Genomic DNA, 17,964 nt, shown 5'->3' with positions numbered 1-17,964 from the left:
GACACTGCTTTCTGATAAGTTGCACATATACGAGAGTAAAGTGTACACCGCTTATCCAGTACATTTAAATAGGAACCCAGCTTTCTCACATTCTCGCAATAACCCGCTTTTTGGTGTCCACACTCAACAGCGCCACCCAGTGCATTCTGTTATAACTGTGAGTTTTAGTTTGTGTGTTCAGGATTTAACGTTCATCTCACTTTATATATGGCCAGCAAAGCAAAACTTTGCGAAATTTGAATAGTATTTTTACTTTTCGAATACTTATTGCAAAACGAAATACTCAAGTATTCGACTACTCGTGCACATCCCTTAAATATATAACACAATTTCCCGCTTGTGTTTCTGATTCAGAGCGCTTGAGAAACTCTTCCGGACAGGAGTTGATTGACGTCCGCGGTGAGACTCAGTGACACATTCGTGGCATTTATACAGTATATTCGCTTAAAATTCCCTTATTTGGGCATTAAAATGTGATTGGAATTAGAATGCCCAGTAATCGCGGTTGTCTCAAATAACCGCGATCAGACGGTTATTTAATAATTGCGACAGGCCTACTCCACTCATATCGGTAACCTTATAAAAGCTGTTTTATTCAACATGGAGAGGGTCCCTTCATAGGGGCTGCCATGTTAGAATCACATGACCAGCCTTAATCTCAGTAACCACCCTGTTACTGGACACTTTCACATGGATTAAATGAATCATGATTGAATGTGAATTTCTACTATGGCATTAGTAACTGAAAACTATTGTTTTTGATGCTGCATCCTCACTCCTAAGTCCAAAAGGAAATAAACACAAATTACTGAGTGCACCTTTAATTTTGCAGACTTCTTGCCGTGTATTAGCAGACAGTGTATGTCTTCAAAGCTAATGCACATGGCCTGGAAGCCACATTACTTCCATTTTATTTTCATGTTAAGTAGTAGTTGTTGAGTTTGCTTCTTTACACACTAGGCAGATACAGTGTAAATTTGGTTTTCGCATAGCTGCAGTGTGAACGTGGCCTTTAGATCCAGGAGCCGAGTTCAAGCCATCCCACCATCTTGTCCCTCCTCTGCGTTTGCAGCCGTTTCGCCGGATAGCAGCCTGACTAAAACAGCGATTCTTGATCGCTCCCCCCTCCCTCCCTCTGTTTTGCCCTCTCTGATTCCTCCCACTAGAGCAGATCCATTGACTAGAGCAGAGTCTGACTGAGCACACTGATCACTATGACTCAGAGCTCTGCCTGCTTTGATCTCCGACACAAACATGCGCCACCTGCTGGCTGATACCGCAATTGCAGCTTGTGACAGCTACCTTTTTTTTTTTTTTTTGCCATGGGTGACTTGTGTCATGTGGTGATTTGAAGTGTGTGTGTGTGAGTAAGTGAGAGAGAGAGAGAGAATTGTTTGTGAATGCAAGACTACTGTATTTGAAATATGAACTTAAGAAGCATTTAGAACAATTTTTATGTGCTGCAATAAAATATGTTGAAGTGTATATCTGTGTTGACATATTTCAAATATGATTATTAGGGTTGGGCACACAGAATGACATCTTATGAGTCCTTTTATATCATGATAACGGTATACATCACAGTAGTTATTTTTACTGGAATAGTTTTTTATATATTAAATAATATGATGATATAATAATACCTATTTTTGGATAATCTAGTGAATTAAATAAAAATAAAAAGTTGCCCATTTGATCATTTCTCTTCTTATTTGGAAATTGATGGACGCAAACAAAAAGATGTTTATTCATAATAAATTAAAAGTCTTAACACCAGTGCAAATGCTTCAATGAGATAAAAACAATGACAATGTGTATCGGAAAATATACATTAGGATTGGGGTTGTTTTTTAATAGAAGGTAATTCAGAAATGTAATAAAATATTGTTGTCTTTGTCTGAATATTTTTAGTTATAAAATATAGAAAGAAAATATAGAACAAGTTATAGTATAGTTTTATTTTGTGCTTCCCTAAATAAAAGGATAGGATAGTCAAAAGAATCGTCAAGGAACCACAATCTTTAAGTGGAATCTGAATCGCTTTTCATTTGGAACTATATGGATGCAAACCAAAAGATGATTACTCACAAATTTGGCTTTGGCGGTTCAGTTTTAATGTTATTTCTCTATTTCTTTGTAGTTTCCTGGATAGGATTGACACTGTGAAACAGAGCGACTATACTCCCACTGATCAGGTATGTGAGCGGCAATCCAAAGCTTGTATGAAACGTACTTAAAATTGAAGCTGATCTTTTTAATCAGTCGTCGATTATGGGTTCCCATGATCATGAAAAACCTGGAAATATTGGGGATTTTAATTTTTTCCCAGGCCTAGAAGTGTTATTGAAATGAGTTAAATCTCAAAGTAATGGAAAGTAACGGAGATTTTTTTTTATACTCGACTGCTCAATATTTAATGCTAAAAATAGCTTTGTGAGTGTAGTTTCTGGAAAATGTTTTTAAAAGTGCTTATCCAGTAGTCATGGAAAAATCATGGAAATTCTTTGATCAAAAGGTGTTGGAACCCCTGTTTATTGATTATGTTTTAAGAGGCATCTAACAGATAATTTATTTATTTATTTTTTATCTTTTAGTTTGAATAAGTGAATCTTTTACTGGAAATTTGTCTCCTTAATTTGTCTTCACTTTCTTCCCTCTCTCTTTCAGGACTTGCTCAGATGCAGAGTTCTGACTTCTGGGATCTTTGAGACAAGATTCCAAGTGGACAAAGTTAATTTTCAGTGAGTTCAACCAGGATTCAATAGTATTTTCTTAAAGCCATTAAGAAAACCCTTCTAGATTACAGCCCGGTTCTACAAAAGACAACCAACATACACAAAAATTGATCAGGCCACAATTACACTCCTAATGATTAAGTGCTTGATGTTGACTCGATACAGAGAACTAGTGCCATCTTGTTTATTGGTTTCTAAATGATGTTCTTTCTTTTTTTCTCCAGTATGTTTGATGTTGGCGGACAAAGAGACGAACGCAGGAAATGGATCCAGTGTTTTAACGGTAAATATTGTCATTCTTGATTACTTAAAATTAGGGCTGTGAATCGATTAAAAATATTTACGAATTAATCGCAGAATTTTCTGTGATTAATCGCGATTAGTCGCAATTCAATTATGGTACATTATACATTACAACAAACATAAAAAAATAATCATAAATGTATTTACTTTAATCATTATCTCAAAGAACTTGCAAGAAATTGGTTAGTTACCATTTATTTTAATTATTTAAATATAAAGTATTAATTTTAGATACAAGTATGTGTATACATGCCATAAAATCAGTGGACATGTAATTACAGTTTGGGCAAAATCTTCTGGTGTTTTCCAGTGGACTTTTTTTAATAATAGGATCAAATGGGCAGATTCGATTCATATCAAACTTTATTGGCAAGAGAAACTTAAGTGTACATTGTCAGTGCGTTATTAGACACTAAACATACAGATATAAAACATATTGAATGCTGAAGTTTAATTTGCTAAATTTTAAAATCTCAAAACTATTATTTTCTCTGGCAGCTCGCTGAACATCCAGGTTCTTCTCGGTCTCTATCGTACACACGCTGGGTCTCTCTTGGGCGGTTTCGTTTTTGACACTGTCAGATTAAAGTATGTGAGCGTTTTCGGGCGATGCGAAGAGATACGTCAGCTTGCCTGTATCTCGCACACCTGGTTCACCGCTTGCGGGTGAAGTCTTCATTCGCCACACAGTAAACCCGTTCCCATGTTTATTATGCCCCAGAAATGCATCGCGTGTTATGAATAAGCGTGCACTGCTCCACACGATCTGTTTCTGTGCTGGGATGTACAGTTTAGTCGAGCGTGCACCTCCTAAACATTTATATATCAATTTTAGCCACAGAAAGTGGGGAAAAACATTATCGAAGTTTCGCCCATTGTCCAAAGGTGCCTGGGTTTGTTCCTGGCAGACAGGAGATGCCCTAACCCTATTTTACACCACATTCACTCAAGATTCACAAGGCTGTTGAGAAATTTTAAAAGTGACACAAGAAGCAGCTATGTTTGTTGTTTGATACTGATCTTAAAATGGCCAAATAGCGAACAATATTTGCATGGCCGATTATAGCGATCTATCATTACTAGTTATATTGAAGCATTTGTTGTTTTGATGGATTGTTTACTATGTATAACCTGTTATTTCTCCATGGTTACAGACGTGACAGCCATCATTTTCGTGGTAGCCAGCAGCAGTTATAACATGGTACTCAGAGAGGACAATCAGACCAACAGACTCCAAGAGGCACTTAACCTGTTCAAGAACATCTGGAATAACAGGTAATCTCCGATACCTCACACACATAAAGAAAAGGAGAGTTTAATATGAGTTATTGAAATGTGGCTACTTTGTTTTCCTTGGTCTTTTTTGTGAGGGTATTTTTCAAATCTCTCTTTTTTTTTTTTTTTTGTCTTTCCTCACTTTCCAGGTGGCTTCGAACCATTTCTGTTATTCTGTTCCTAAACAAGCAAGACTTGCTTGCTGAGAAGGTTTTGGCGGGGAAGTCAAAAATTGAGGATTACTTTCCTGAGTTTGCGCGCTACACTACACCGGATGATGGTCAGTGAAACTTTCCCTGATTCATTAGTTTATGCCATTCCTTTTGCAATATGGAAATTGACAAGAAATTCTTATATTAGCCAAAAGCTGAACCTCACTGTAGTATCTTTGGATATCAGGCTGTCAGTTCTGTTTGTTAGATCATCTGTTTACATCTACTTTCTCTGGTTAACAGCAACACCAGAGCCAGGGGAAGATCCACGAGTTACGAGAGCAAAATATTTCATCCGAGACGAGTTCCTGGTGAGTCATTTTGTTTTGTAATATTCCACATGGAATTCTGTATAAAAGAAAAAAGATTATTGTATCCTAGATAAACTTCTGATGGTAAATTTTCCACTGAAACTTTAGAGTAGTTCTGTTTTATTTACTCGCCAAAACCAATTTAGTTGCCTTTTCTACTAAAGATACAGACCAATTTTAATGTACTTACCTTTATTTACTCACCAAAGCCAATTTACTCGCAGTTCCAGAAGTAACCAACTAATTTTAGCGTAATTACGTTTGTTTACTCGCCAAAGCTAATTTAGTAGTAGTTTCTACTAAAGTTACCTTTCAGCTTCAGTGTAATTGTTTATTTATTCACCAAAGCCAATTTACTCGCCGTTCCTGAAGTAACCAACTTTAGCATAATTAAGTTTATTTACTTGCATTTCCTACTAAAGTTACCGACCAACTTTAGCGTAATTATGGTTATTTACTCGCCAAAGCCAAATTTACTTGCAGTTCCTGTAAAGTTACCGACAAACTTTAGCATAATTACGTTTATTTACTCACAGTTTTTACTAGTTACTGACCAACTTAAGCGTAATTGTTTATTTACTCGTCAAAGCCAATTTACTCACAGTTCCTATTACAGCTACCAACCAACTTTAGCGTAATTACGTTTATTTACTGACCAAAGCCAATTTAATCGCAGTTTCTACTAAAATTACCAATCAACTTTAGTGTAATTACGTTTATTTACTCGCTAAAGCAAATTTACTCTGTTCCTGTAAAGTTACTGACCAACTTTAGCGTAGTTGCGTTTATTTACTCGCCGTTCCTACTAAAGTTACCGACCAACTTAAGAGTAACTTTGTTTTTTGTTTTTTCACCAAAGCCAATTTACTTGCATTTTGGAACTTGCTGAGTGTTAATTTTGGGCCCTTCCATCACCCATTACTGTATTTGCAAGACGAATCCTTTAATTATGTAACATTCAAAGGTGTTGTGTTTTTTCTTCTTTTAGAGGATCAGTACAGCGAGTGGCGACGGCCGGCACTACTGCTACCCCCACTTCACCTGCGCTGTGGACACGGAAAACATCCGCCGAGTGTTTAACGATTGCAGAGACATCATCCAGCGCATGCACCTACGGCAGTACGAACTCTTGTGATCGCAACAGTGATGACGGGACGCAAAATCACCACCGGAACTTTCTATAGGCCACCTGCCCTTACATCATGCCCCAATATCAAACTGATGAGTCCCCACCTCTTACGCATACGCACACATCATACATTATATATATATATATATATATATATATATATATATATATATATATATATATATATATATACATACATGCGCACACACACACACACATGGCCTTTCTCCATCCTGAGTGTCTAGGGGCTGGGGCAATGGGACGCACTGTGTTACTGATGAAAGCATGGCTGTGATACCTGGCAAAAAGACTTGTTAATGGAGCCAAGGACTACCAATGTTAATAAAGAGAGAGGAAAACTAAACATTTGAGAGAGGTAGGGGAGGGAGTGGGAGAAAAGAGTAAAAAATGTCCAGGACTGCTCGAACTCAAGAGTCTTCTCAGGACGAGGAAGTCATTTCATACACATACAGACACGTAACGCGTCCAGCTAAACTCTTGACCCACAGTCCTATGTATGTTACACGTCAAACTGTCTTTTTTCTGATCATATGCCTAACACACGTTACTTATATTGATGCGCACGCACAAAACATACACACACACACATGCTGTTTTTATCCTCCACCGTTTTTTGGTCCTGTCGAACGTTTAGTTCCTGTGTGAGCCTGGCTTGTCCCACCCCAACCTTTTCCCTTTCCCAAAACCCACAAATCCCAACCCACAGGTGGACAGATCCCCTTGGAGGAGAGCAAAAAATGAACCGATACATTAAAAAAAAAAAAAAGAATGTAAAGCAAATTGTTTCTTTTTTCTGCAAAAAAATGAAAAAAGGAGGGTTTGGAGTGGTTTACTGCCCCGGGTTGCTTTGAGTGTGGAGCGGCGAATGACTTTAACACAAGACCTATCACATGACTGGCTTCTCGGAGAGGCAAGCGCATGCAACGCTAGATTCATGCAGAACAGTGAACTAAACGCAGTGCAAAAAATCCAAATTATATATATATATAGATATTTATATGTGTGTATATAAATATGTTATATATATATATATATATATATATATATATGTATATATATATATATATATATATATATATATATATGTGTATATGTATGTATATATATATATATATATATATATATATATATATGTGTGTATATGTATGTGTATATATATATATATATATATATGTATATGTATGTATGTATATATATATATATATGTATGTGTATATATAAATATATATATATATATATATAAATATATAAATATATATATATATATATATATATATATATATATATATATAAATTATATTCCTGTAATAATACAAACTTTTTCTGTTTGTTGGTTTCCCCAGTTGTGTGTTGGTGTGTGCAGAGATGCACCATTTTAAACCTCCTGTTTTTCCAAAGCACCTTTTCCCAGTTGTTCTTCATGTGTCTCATTCTTTCCCCTCCCCATCTCTTTCCGTCTGCTCCCCACTGCAAAATCTTGTACACTGACACGTGGGGACTTCATCAAACCGAGGGCAAGACGAAAGTTACAATGCGAGACGGAAGGACATCTATTGGATGGCGTAGTCGCTCTCTGACCCCTCTCCCCTCCCCTTTAGCCTGGCTTTTTTTTGGGGGGGGGGGGGTATGTCTCTTGATTTCTCTGCTGGATCATTATTATTCTTGTACAGACTGTAAAATGTATTATTTTGTACAACTTTATTGAAGAAAAAAGTAACTTGTAGAAGCTCCCTGTGCCTTGATCACGACTGTATGTGTAAAATGAGCTAAGATGTAATTAAGATATGTTTCATTGCGCTGTTCGGCTCTGCCCTGCCTCCGTCAATTTCCGTGAACTCTGATCCCGCCCCGATTTGCCTGTTGCACATCAGACTCGGGGGGGTTGCCTGTTTGTGCTGATCTTGAACCGGCCTCCCCCGTCACAACTCAAGAACTTGAGCAACGTTGTAAGCAAAAACGCGACACTAGTTGGATCAGTGGCTAAGTGCAACTTTTAGCGGTTCAACCGCGGAGTTTGGGGGAGCTGCTGTCTGTCTCGTTTTTTGTTTTCCCCTCAAGTTGTTCTTTTTCATTCGTTTATCTCTGGTTTATATTTTAGAATTCAAGACGAAACGCCTGATGCTGTGTAGTACAAAGCAAGAAACATTATATACGGTATATATAAATATATATTTATATGTGTAAATATATTATTTATATATATTTGTTTGCTTTTTACAGGTTTTCTTTGCCTTTAGGGTCAGCAACAATATTCATCATTTTTAGAGACAGGGTGTGGGGCGTTTCTTCTTCTTCTTTCTTTTTTTTTTATAGCTTTAACTCTGTTGAAGGAGAAAATAATCCAAATGCAAAAACATTGCTTGTCTCTTCGTAAAAAAAAAAACAAAAAAAAACAAATTCCTTTGCTAAAAAGAGTGAAAAAGACGGGAAAACCTGTCGATGTATTAAGTGTACAAATTGTTTTGATAGCTGCACAGTCAGATATGGGTTAATATCCCCCCTCCCATATTATTCATGTCAATTTCTTTATATTAAAAAAAAGTTGCTCTACAAACTGACATGCCAACAAAAGAGGCCACCCATCACCGGACGGTGACCAATCGTAACCCTTCTCTGTACCACAACTTCCTGTCCTGCTTCCCAATCACATGAAAGCAGGGGCCAGCTTTTGGTGCTCTAATGGTTCACTTTGTTACACAAAGTATTTATTTTCTTTTTATTTATTTATTTTATACTTTTTTTTTTTTTCCCCCAAAACACCATAATTTGAATCAAATAACTCTAATGTCTTGACCGATCTGATCCAGTTGTGTTTTCTGCAAAATGTGGTACAGGTGTTATTTATATACATACACCGATCAGCCACAACATTAAAACCACCTGCCTAATATTGTGTAGGTCCCCCTCGTGCCACCAAAACAGCCCCAACCTGCATCTCAGAATAGCGTTCTGAGATACTATTCTTCTCACCACAATTGTACAGAGCGGTTATCTGAGTTTCCATAGACTTTGTCAGCTCGAACCAGTCTGGCCATTCTCTGTTGACCTCTCTCATCAACAAGGCATTTCCGTCCACAGAAATGCCACGCACTGGATGTTTTTTGTTTTTGGCACCATTCTGAGTAAACTCTAGAGACTGTTGTGTGTGAAAATCCCAGGAGATCAGCAGTTACAGAAATACTCAAACCAGCCCATCTGGCACCAACAATCATGCCACGGTCCAAATCACTGAGCTCACATTTTTTCCCATTCTGATGGTTTATGTGAACATTAACTGAAGCTCCTGACCCATATCTGCATGATGTTATGCACTGCACTGCTGCCACACGATTGGCTGATTAGATAATCGCATGGATGATTGTTGGTGCCAGGTGGGCTGGTTTGAGTATTTCTGTAACTGCTGATCTCCTGGGATTTTCACACACAACAGTCTCTAGAATTTACTCAGAATGGTGCCAAAAACAAAAAACATCCAGTGCGTGGCATTTCTGTGGACGGAAATGCCTTGTTGATGAGAGAGGTCAACGGAGAATGGCCAGACTGGTTCGAACTGACAAAGTCTACGGTAACTCAGATAACCACTCTGTACAATTGTTGTGAGAAGAATATCATCACATAATGCTCTTTTTAGATGTGGGTTGGTGCTGTTTTGGCGGCACGAGGTGAACCTACGCAGTATTAGGCAGGTGGTTTTAATGTTGTGGCTGATTGGTGTGTGTGTATATATATAAATATATATAATATTATTATTAGTATTATTTTGTTTTTGTTTGGGGGGTGGGATTGGTGTGGGGGGAGATGATAAGCTATGACATTTGAGTATGTTTACTTTTTTTTTCTAGTTCAGACTCGCTGCAGCAATAAGTGAGTGAGATTTGAGTACCAAACGCCCCTTTGCCTGACTCTGTCTCTATAAGAAGTGTTTTCAGTGTATTTGTTGCTTTTTTCCATGTCTCTCACACTTACTGTACATTTTGTACAAAGATTCAAATTACAGCAGTAAAAAAAAGAGTGTAACACTGTCTGAGTCGCACACACACTCTTTTCACAAGGTTAACTCTGTTTTTGGCCCAAATCAAACTATAAAGGATGATGTAGTTGCTCTTACCGTGATGGTGGTTCTTAAAGGTGTAATATACAGTTTACCACATGTTTCTAAAAAAACAAGAAACTTTCATAATTTCTCATTTATTAGTAGGTTTCAACAGTATTATGCATGGCATTTCCTACTATGATTTCAGGAAATCAATTTGGATGGCCTGTAACTGGCCAGGCACATGGTTAATCGCAATATAAGAACAACATTACATGATTGCATGTATTGCAGGAAAATTAAGGATTTTCCCAGCATGGATGATGAACAAATATTGAGCCCATGTTCCAGTGGTGCACTGCACATATGCTACAATTGATTGATGATTCATTTATCATCTTATGATGGATACATCTTATTGTTTGTAACATATTTAGGTGTAAATAACAAACCGCTATTGGTGTATGTTGCTATAGAAGACTTCGGAGTATAATTCGTAAGGTTTAAAGCAAAAGTTTAAACTTTGTATTGTCTGTTGTGTTAAAGGTACCTAGCAATTGGTTTGTAGTAATGCAGCAAAAAGCACCTTGAGCAGTGTAGATTCCTCTATATTTTCTGTATCTTTCAGTTTTTAATTAGTTTATATGTTTATAGCTTTCCGATTCATAGATTACTACTTATGCCATCTGGTTCATAATGCCGATAATGACATACATGTCATTGTGTTTCTATGCTCTTCACAACCAAAGCAAAAGAAGATAATTTTTTTTATAAGTAACCGCAGTGCTTATCCAGTCAAAAATGAAGGGTATTGTCAGCTGATGACGCATCAGCAATTTGTTCCTTTACATAAACCACCTCACATGCATTATGATGTACATAATGAATATGGGTATTAATTCAGTTAAATCTGTAGGGAAGATTGCCCACAGCACAAAATATGTTCTTGTTAAATACAAAAGACTTAATAATATTTGAGTTTCAGTCTTGCTACTGAAATCTGTCAACGTTTCAATGGGTCTCAAACATTTGTGATGGTCTGTGCTAATGTGCGAATGAGATATTCATCTTATTTTAAATGTGTAAATGCAGAATTATGTGGTTTTTAAGTACTGCAAAGTACTTTTATTGCTTTAAGTACTATTTAAATGAGTTTCATTCAGCTGAGTATTAGGCAATTATTATTAATGATTCAAAGAACGTGAGAGTGGTTTCAAATACATTCCCACTGCTTAAATGTAACAAAAGTGAATCTACCGGGCTTTTAAGGTTTTGCTTGTGGTACCAGTACACAAACCAGTTTCATAGAAACCCCTGCAGCTTTGGGTTGTGCTGCAGTCAAGAAAACAATCTTCACCATCATCACCCTAGATGGGAAGTAGTTTTTTTTTTTTTTTGGAACATTGCAAATATACAAACAAAAATGGCAATGGTAGGAAGTAGTTTCAACTCACTTTGTGACGCTCTCAATGATACAGTGAACTGCAGCGACGCCTATTGTGCTGGATGCGTTCCATGATATACTCCCATTCAGCGCCATCTGCTGGACAGACATGCATCTGATATTACAGTGAAGAACTGTGCAATTTACAAAGGTAATTTCATAGAGTTAAAGACACAAAAGCGTCTGGTTTGAGAAATAACTTTAATTATAAGCATAGGCTACTAAGGGATACTTAAAGGGATCGTTCACCCAAAATGAAATTTCTCTCATCATTTACTCACCCTCATGCCATCCCAGATGTGCAAGACTTTCTTCTGCAGAACATAAATGAAGATTTTAAGAATATCTCAGCTCTTTAGGTCCATGTAATGCAAGTGAATGGTGACCATAACTTTGAAGCTCCAAAAAGCACTTAAAGGCAGCCCAAAAGTAATCCATATGTCTTCAGTGGTTTAATCCATGTCTTCAGAAGTGATCCAATTGGTTTTGGGTGAGAACAGACCAAAATATTTCACCTTTTTCACTGTACATCTTGCCATTCCAGTCTCTAGTCATGATCATGACTTCAAGCTCGATTGCACTTCCTAGTGCTTTATGCATGCGCAGAACGCTAGATGGCGCTAGGAAGTGTAATCAAGCTTGAAATCATGATCGCCAAGGAGACTGCAGATATCAATTTTTATATTGAAAAAGGAGCTATATTTTGGTCTGTTCTCACTCAAAGCTGTTTAGATTGCTTCTGAAGACATGGATTAAACCACTGGAGTCATATGGATTACTTTTATGCTACCTTTATGTGCTTTCTGGTCACCATTCACTTGCATTGTATGGACCTACAGAGCTGAACTATTCTAAAAAATGTTATTTGTGTTCTGCAGAAGAATGGCATGAGTGTCAGTAAATGATGAGAAAATTTTGGGGCGAACTATTCGTTTGACACTTATTTCAAGAAATTTGCATTTTACAGCTTTGTAACATGTTTCAAATCTTTCTACATGCAACAAATGGTGACTTTGATAAGAATTTACCAAATGCACTTATAGGCCATACAATGTGTATAACATACATAAGAACATTATCTGGACATTTCTGACAGCTTGAGTGTTTAGACATCTATAGTGCGGCACACTGTTTCAAATGGGTTAAACAGGAGTCTTCCACGCAGGGGGCGCATGGAGGCTCCAAAAGCCGAATCCTCACTTGGGCCACATTCAAGTCTCAGGATGATTTTGTTTTTTTGGATGCAATTCGTACACTAAAAAGCATAACTTTTTTAATCTATTATTCCGAGGATTCGTGCATGAGATCAAAAATGCATTAACAATCTTTGTAAAATAAAATAAAACTAAAAAGCTTATACACTATACCATATAAAGCAGCAGAAAAAAGTATGTGAACCCGTTGGATTTACATGGACGTCTGCATAAGTTGGTCATAAAATTTGATCAGATCTTCGAGTAAGTCCCAACAATAGTAAAATATTCAGCTTTAACAGGTGGAACGCCTCAAACAAAAACTATCGCAGAACACCTAATATTTGTTGACTTGCATAAAGCTGGAAAGGGTTACAAACGTACCTCTCAAAGCTTTGATGTTCCCCAGTTCACAGTAAAGACAAATTGTCTATTAATGGAAGTTATAAAAAAGTTAAGCAATGTTGCTTTTCTTAGCAGTGCGCATTATGCAAAGTTTTTTAATTTATATAGGCTATATATTTATTTTATTATATTTTTAGTTGGTTTTATTTGTAAAAGTTTTACTTTTGAAGATTATAAATGAGTGTTTGTATGTCCAAACAAATACAATTTTTATTTATTTTTTATTATGAATTATTATTGATTTATTACTACAAATAAATATGGGACACCAAGAACCCAGTAGCCAACTGATGTTTCTGTGTATTTAAGCTTAACTTAAAGGGATATTTTACCCTCATAATTTACTCACTCTCATGCCATCCCAGATGTGTATGACTTTCTTTCTTCTGCACACAAACGAAAACTTTAAAAGAAAATATCTCTGTTGGTCCAATCAATTCAAGTGAATGGCAGCCAGAACTTTAAAGGCCCAAAAAGCTCATAAAGGCAGCATTAAAATAATCGATAAGACTCAAGTGGTTAAATCCATGTCTTCTAAAGGGCTATGATAGGTATGGGTGAGAAACAGATCAATATTTAAGTCCTTTTTTACTATTCTACTATTTTACTATTCTACTACTATTTTACTTTTTTTACTTTTACCTTTTTTGACCTTCAAAGTTCTGGTCACCATTCACTTGCATTTATGGACCTACAGAGCTGAAATATTCTTCTAAAAAAAATCTTTGTTTGTGTTCTGCAGAAGAAAGAAAGTCATACACAACTGGGGTGGCATGAGGGTGAGTAAATGATGAGAGAATTTTCATATTTGGGTGAACTATCCCTTTAAACAGGCCACACAAATTATCATCCTCATATTTGATCATAATTGTGTTCTGTTATGTTGTGGGCTGCATAATGCTTCTATTTTGCACTCTTTTATAATTTATAAAAAATAAAATAAAAACAAATGACAAGTTACATCTGCATATTTTGAGTAAAAGGTTAAAAAAAAATTGTACATGAATTTCAAAACTTCTTATATATGGTATACCGCCCTTTTGCTTTAATGACAGCATGCACTCCAGCTGGCATAGACTCAAAAATTTGTTTGAAGTTGTTCAAAACCTAATAGTCCATGTCATCCAGCATGATTTGATAATGTTGCGAGGAGAATTTTGTGTACTTCAATAGAAGCCTGCAAGGAAATCTGACCTTTTGTACAGTGGAGCTAAAAATCATTGTAGATTATTTCATAATTTTACATCATAGTTTTGAATTTGTTCACATTTTGAAATCCAATATTTCTAGGTCACTACACTAATAAATAAAAAAATAATAAAAATAAAAAGAAGCCTATTTTTTAAATGTATACATTTCAGTTTGATAACAAACTTCCATCAAAATTGAAATGTGTAATGTTTAACAAAATTAAATATATATCATTTATATATATACAGTTGTGCTCAAAAGTATGCATACCCTTGGAGAGTTGATAATATATGTACCATTTTTAAAGAAAACATGAGTGAGCAGGCAAAACGCATTTCTTTTATTTCTTATGGGATTCATATTCAACTGTAGGCTATAACAGAATGGCACAATCATTAAAACAAAACATGGCAACAAAGAAAAAATGAAATGACCCCTGTTCAAAAGTCTGCGTACCCTTAGGTCTTAATACTGTGTATTGCCCCCTTTAGCATCAATGACAGCGTGCAGTCTTTTGTAATAGTTGTCCATGAGGCCCCAAATTCTTGCAGGTGGTATAGCTGCCCATTCGTCTTGGCAAAATGCCTCCAGGTCATGCAAAGTCTTTGGTCGTCTTGCATGAACCGCACGTTTGAGATCTCCCCAGAGTGGCTCGATGATATTAAGGTCAGGAGACTGTGATGGCCACTCCAGAACCTTCACCTTTTTCTGCTGCAACTACTGGAGGGCCAACTTGGCCTTGTGCTTAGGGTCATTGTCGTGCTAGAAAGTCCAAGAGTGTCCCATATGCAGCTTTCGTGCAGAAGAATGCAAATTGTCTGCCAGAATTTTCTGATAACATGCTGCATTCATCTTGCCATCAATTTTCACAAGATTCCCCCGTGCCTTTAGAGCTCCCAACCCCCCAAAACATCAGTGAGCCACCACCATGCTTCACAGTGGGGATGGTATTCTTTTCACTATAGGCCTTGTTGACCCCTCTCCAAACTTAGCGCTTATGGTTGTGCCCATAAAGCTCTATTTTGGTCTCGTCACTCCAAATTACAGTGTGCCAGAAGCTGTGAGGCGTGTCAAGGTGTTGTCGGGCATATTGTAACTGGGCTTTTTTGTGGCATTGGGGCAGTAAAGGCTTCTTTCTGGCAACTCGACCATGCAGCTCATTTTTGTTCAAGTATCGTCGTATTGTGCTCCTTGAAACAACCACACCGTCTTTTTCCAGAGCAGCCTGTATTTCTCCTGAGGTTACCTGTGGGTTTTTCTTTGTATCCCGAACAATTCTTCTAGCAGTTGTGGCTGAAATCTTTCTTGGTCTACCTGACCTTGGCTTGGTATCAAGAGATCCCCAAATTTTCCACTTCTTAATAAGTGATTGAACAGTACTGACTGGTATTTTCAAGGCTTTGGATATTTTTTTACATCCTTTTCCATCTTTATAAAGTTCCATTACCTTGTTACACAGGTCTTTTGATAGTTCTTTCCTGCTCCCCATGGCTCAGTATCTAGCCTGCTCAGTGCATCCACATGAGAGCTAACAAACTCATTGACTATTTATACACAGACACTAATTGCAATTTATAAAAGCCACAGGTGTGGGAAATTAACCTTTAATTGCCATTTAAACCTGTGTGTGTCACCTTGTGTGTCTGTAACAAGACCAAACATTCAGGGGTACGTAAACTTTTGATCAGGGCCATTTGGGTGATTTCTGTTATCATTATGATTTAAAAAGGAGCCAAACAACTATGTGATAATAAATGGCTTCATATGATCACTATCCTTAAATAAAAGACAGGTTTTTTTTTTTTTTACATGATCAGTCATATTTTCAAAATCAATGCCAAAATTTCACAGATTCCGCCAGGGTATGCAAACTTTTGAGCACAACTATACATTTTTTATTTAAGATTACTCAATTCAGTTTGATGGGATTTTATTAAATTTAAATTAGTAAATCTTAAACTGTTTTTTGTTTGTTTGTTTTTTAGAGTAATTAAATGTAAGCAAATTGTACAAGATGTACAATGTAAATTCTTTTTTTAAATGTTTGGAGTTTAACAGTTTGAGTGTATGCTGTCAGTTAAAGTGGCACATACACAATATTAAGAAATTCTAAGTAAATTTCCCAACTTTTACTTATTGTTATTCTGATAATATTATTTGTATTTTCTTTTTGAATTAAATTATAAATAGTAAGCTACAAAACAGAAGCATTTTCACTAGTGGAGACAGATTTTACACCCTATTGTACTGGCCTAATTAAATAGCAGACAGAGTTGTAATTATCCAAATTTCAGCTTATTTTATTCAGCTATCTCTACTTGTGTGCTTTAGATTTATGATGCAATGGCCTATCGCATATGACATCGGTAACAACCTTATTGTAAAATGCCATTTTTTATGTCTTCTGTGCAATACAAATGAGATATAGGTATACATAACATAATATGAATCCAAAATATGCTGAAATAAATAGTGATTGCTGCATGCACGTGTCGTCATGATACGAATGGTCGTTATAGTAACATTCGAATGTTTGACATTAAAACAGTCACTTTCTGGTTTGCGTTGAGAGGGAGTTAAGAGTTTGACAGACACACTTGTGTTCCTTGCGCTTTGTTGTTCGAGTATTTTATTCCCATCAACGAGGATTTCATTTCTTGTTTTTTTGTAAGAAAACTCTTGAGAAGGCGATGACGTGGACCGATCGGCTTGTTCGGCTCCTGTCACGCTTTTGTGGCTCGTGTTGTGCGAGCGAGATTGAAGAGGATCAGCACTATGATCTGGTAAGTGTAGAGGAAAAAATAACATCCATCGGTTTTATACCGCGGTAAAGTTAGTTTGACGTTCGACATTCGTTAGATATTCGGTTTCTCTTACCCGCGCTCTCTTCAGTCGACAATCTTACAAAGATGTCATTAGCACACTTGGTTTAAAGGGAGTACAACTATACTATATGGGCATACAAATTGGATTCAGAACAGTCAACGTTTGGTGTGGCTGCAAAATTACGCCTGAAATGCTCCGACGCGCTTTGACTGCCTAACAGATGTAAGGGACCGTCTGAAAACTCCACCCACTACGCTAAAACATAGGAGATGTCCACTCATTCATTCAATTACAGCAATCAAGTTATACATGAAGAAAAAAAAAAAAAAAAACCAGTAAAATACATTTTCACATTCAGAATGTTCTAATAACTTCCCAGAGGATATATGAATTTACTACAGGTGAGATTATTACAGTATGATCAATTATATCAGTACAGTAATCAATTATTTTAGAAAAATATTCACTAAAATTCACCAAAATGATATTTTCTCATTTTAAATGTTGTAGTAACCTTTCAGAGGATATATGGACTTACAGCAGGTGAGATTATTACAGTATGTTCTATTATATGAATACAGAAATCAATTATTTTAGAAACAATTCTATACATTTCTGTTAATACTGTATCTGCTTCCTGTTATATAGGCTTAACAGGAGAGATGGCATAATAAAGTCTGATTGCTGACAGCAAGAGAGATCTCCACTATCGCTTCCTAGAGCACGGTGCTCATAAAATCGCTGTTGTGGAGAGGATGCTTTAACATCTGACTTCAGTAAATGTATATCAAATCTAGTATAGCTGTCCTTTCTGATCATTTCCTTTACATATTTTTAGTCATCTGCTCTGATGTACTGTTGCGTCCTGTGCCTCAATGATAGTCAG

The 17,964-nt window shown here is 36.5% G+C and overlaps 1 protein-coding gene across 4 annotated transcripts in view; it reads left to right on the top strand.

Annotated features, from left to right (window-relative positions):
* The window catches only part of LOC127448902 (guanine nucleotide-binding protein G(s) subunit alpha), a 50,273-nt gene extending 43,301 nt beyond the window's left edge, over positions 1-6,972 (top strand). For 2 of the 4 annotated variants that reach the window (XM_051711840.1, XM_051711841.1), the window contains exons 6-12: positions 2,141-2,195; positions 2,668-2,741; positions 2,960-3,018; positions 4,193-4,313; positions 4,463-4,593; positions 4,769-4,836; positions 5,825-6,970. In XM_051711840.1, the coding sequence (XP_051567800.1) occupies positions 2,141-2,195; positions 2,668-2,741; positions 2,960-3,018; positions 4,193-4,313; positions 4,463-4,593; positions 4,769-4,836; positions 5,825-5,971 (655 nt within the window). In that variant the 3' untranslated portion in view covers positions 5,972-6,970. Of the gene's footprint in view, positions 1-2,140; positions 2,196-2,667; positions 2,742-2,959; positions 3,019-4,192; positions 4,314-4,462; positions 4,594-4,768; positions 4,837-5,824 lie in introns of all 4 variants that reach the window. The other 2 variants (XM_051711838.1, XM_051711839.1) reach the window with 2 other exon arrangements.
* The last annotated feature ends 10,992 nt before the right edge of the window (positions 6,973-17,964 follow it).

The sequence above is a fragment of the Myxocyprinus asiaticus genome, chromosome 12 (assembly GCF_019703515.2).
Source record: "Myxocyprinus asiaticus isolate MX2 ecotype Aquarium Trade chromosome 12, UBuf_Myxa_2, whole genome shotgun sequence".
Lineage (NCBI taxonomy): Eukaryota > Metazoa > Chordata > Actinopteri > Cypriniformes > Catostomidae > Myxocyprinus > Myxocyprinus asiaticus.
Note: the sequence above shows the minus strand (reverse complement) of the source record. Positions and strands in the feature narration are given on the sequence as shown.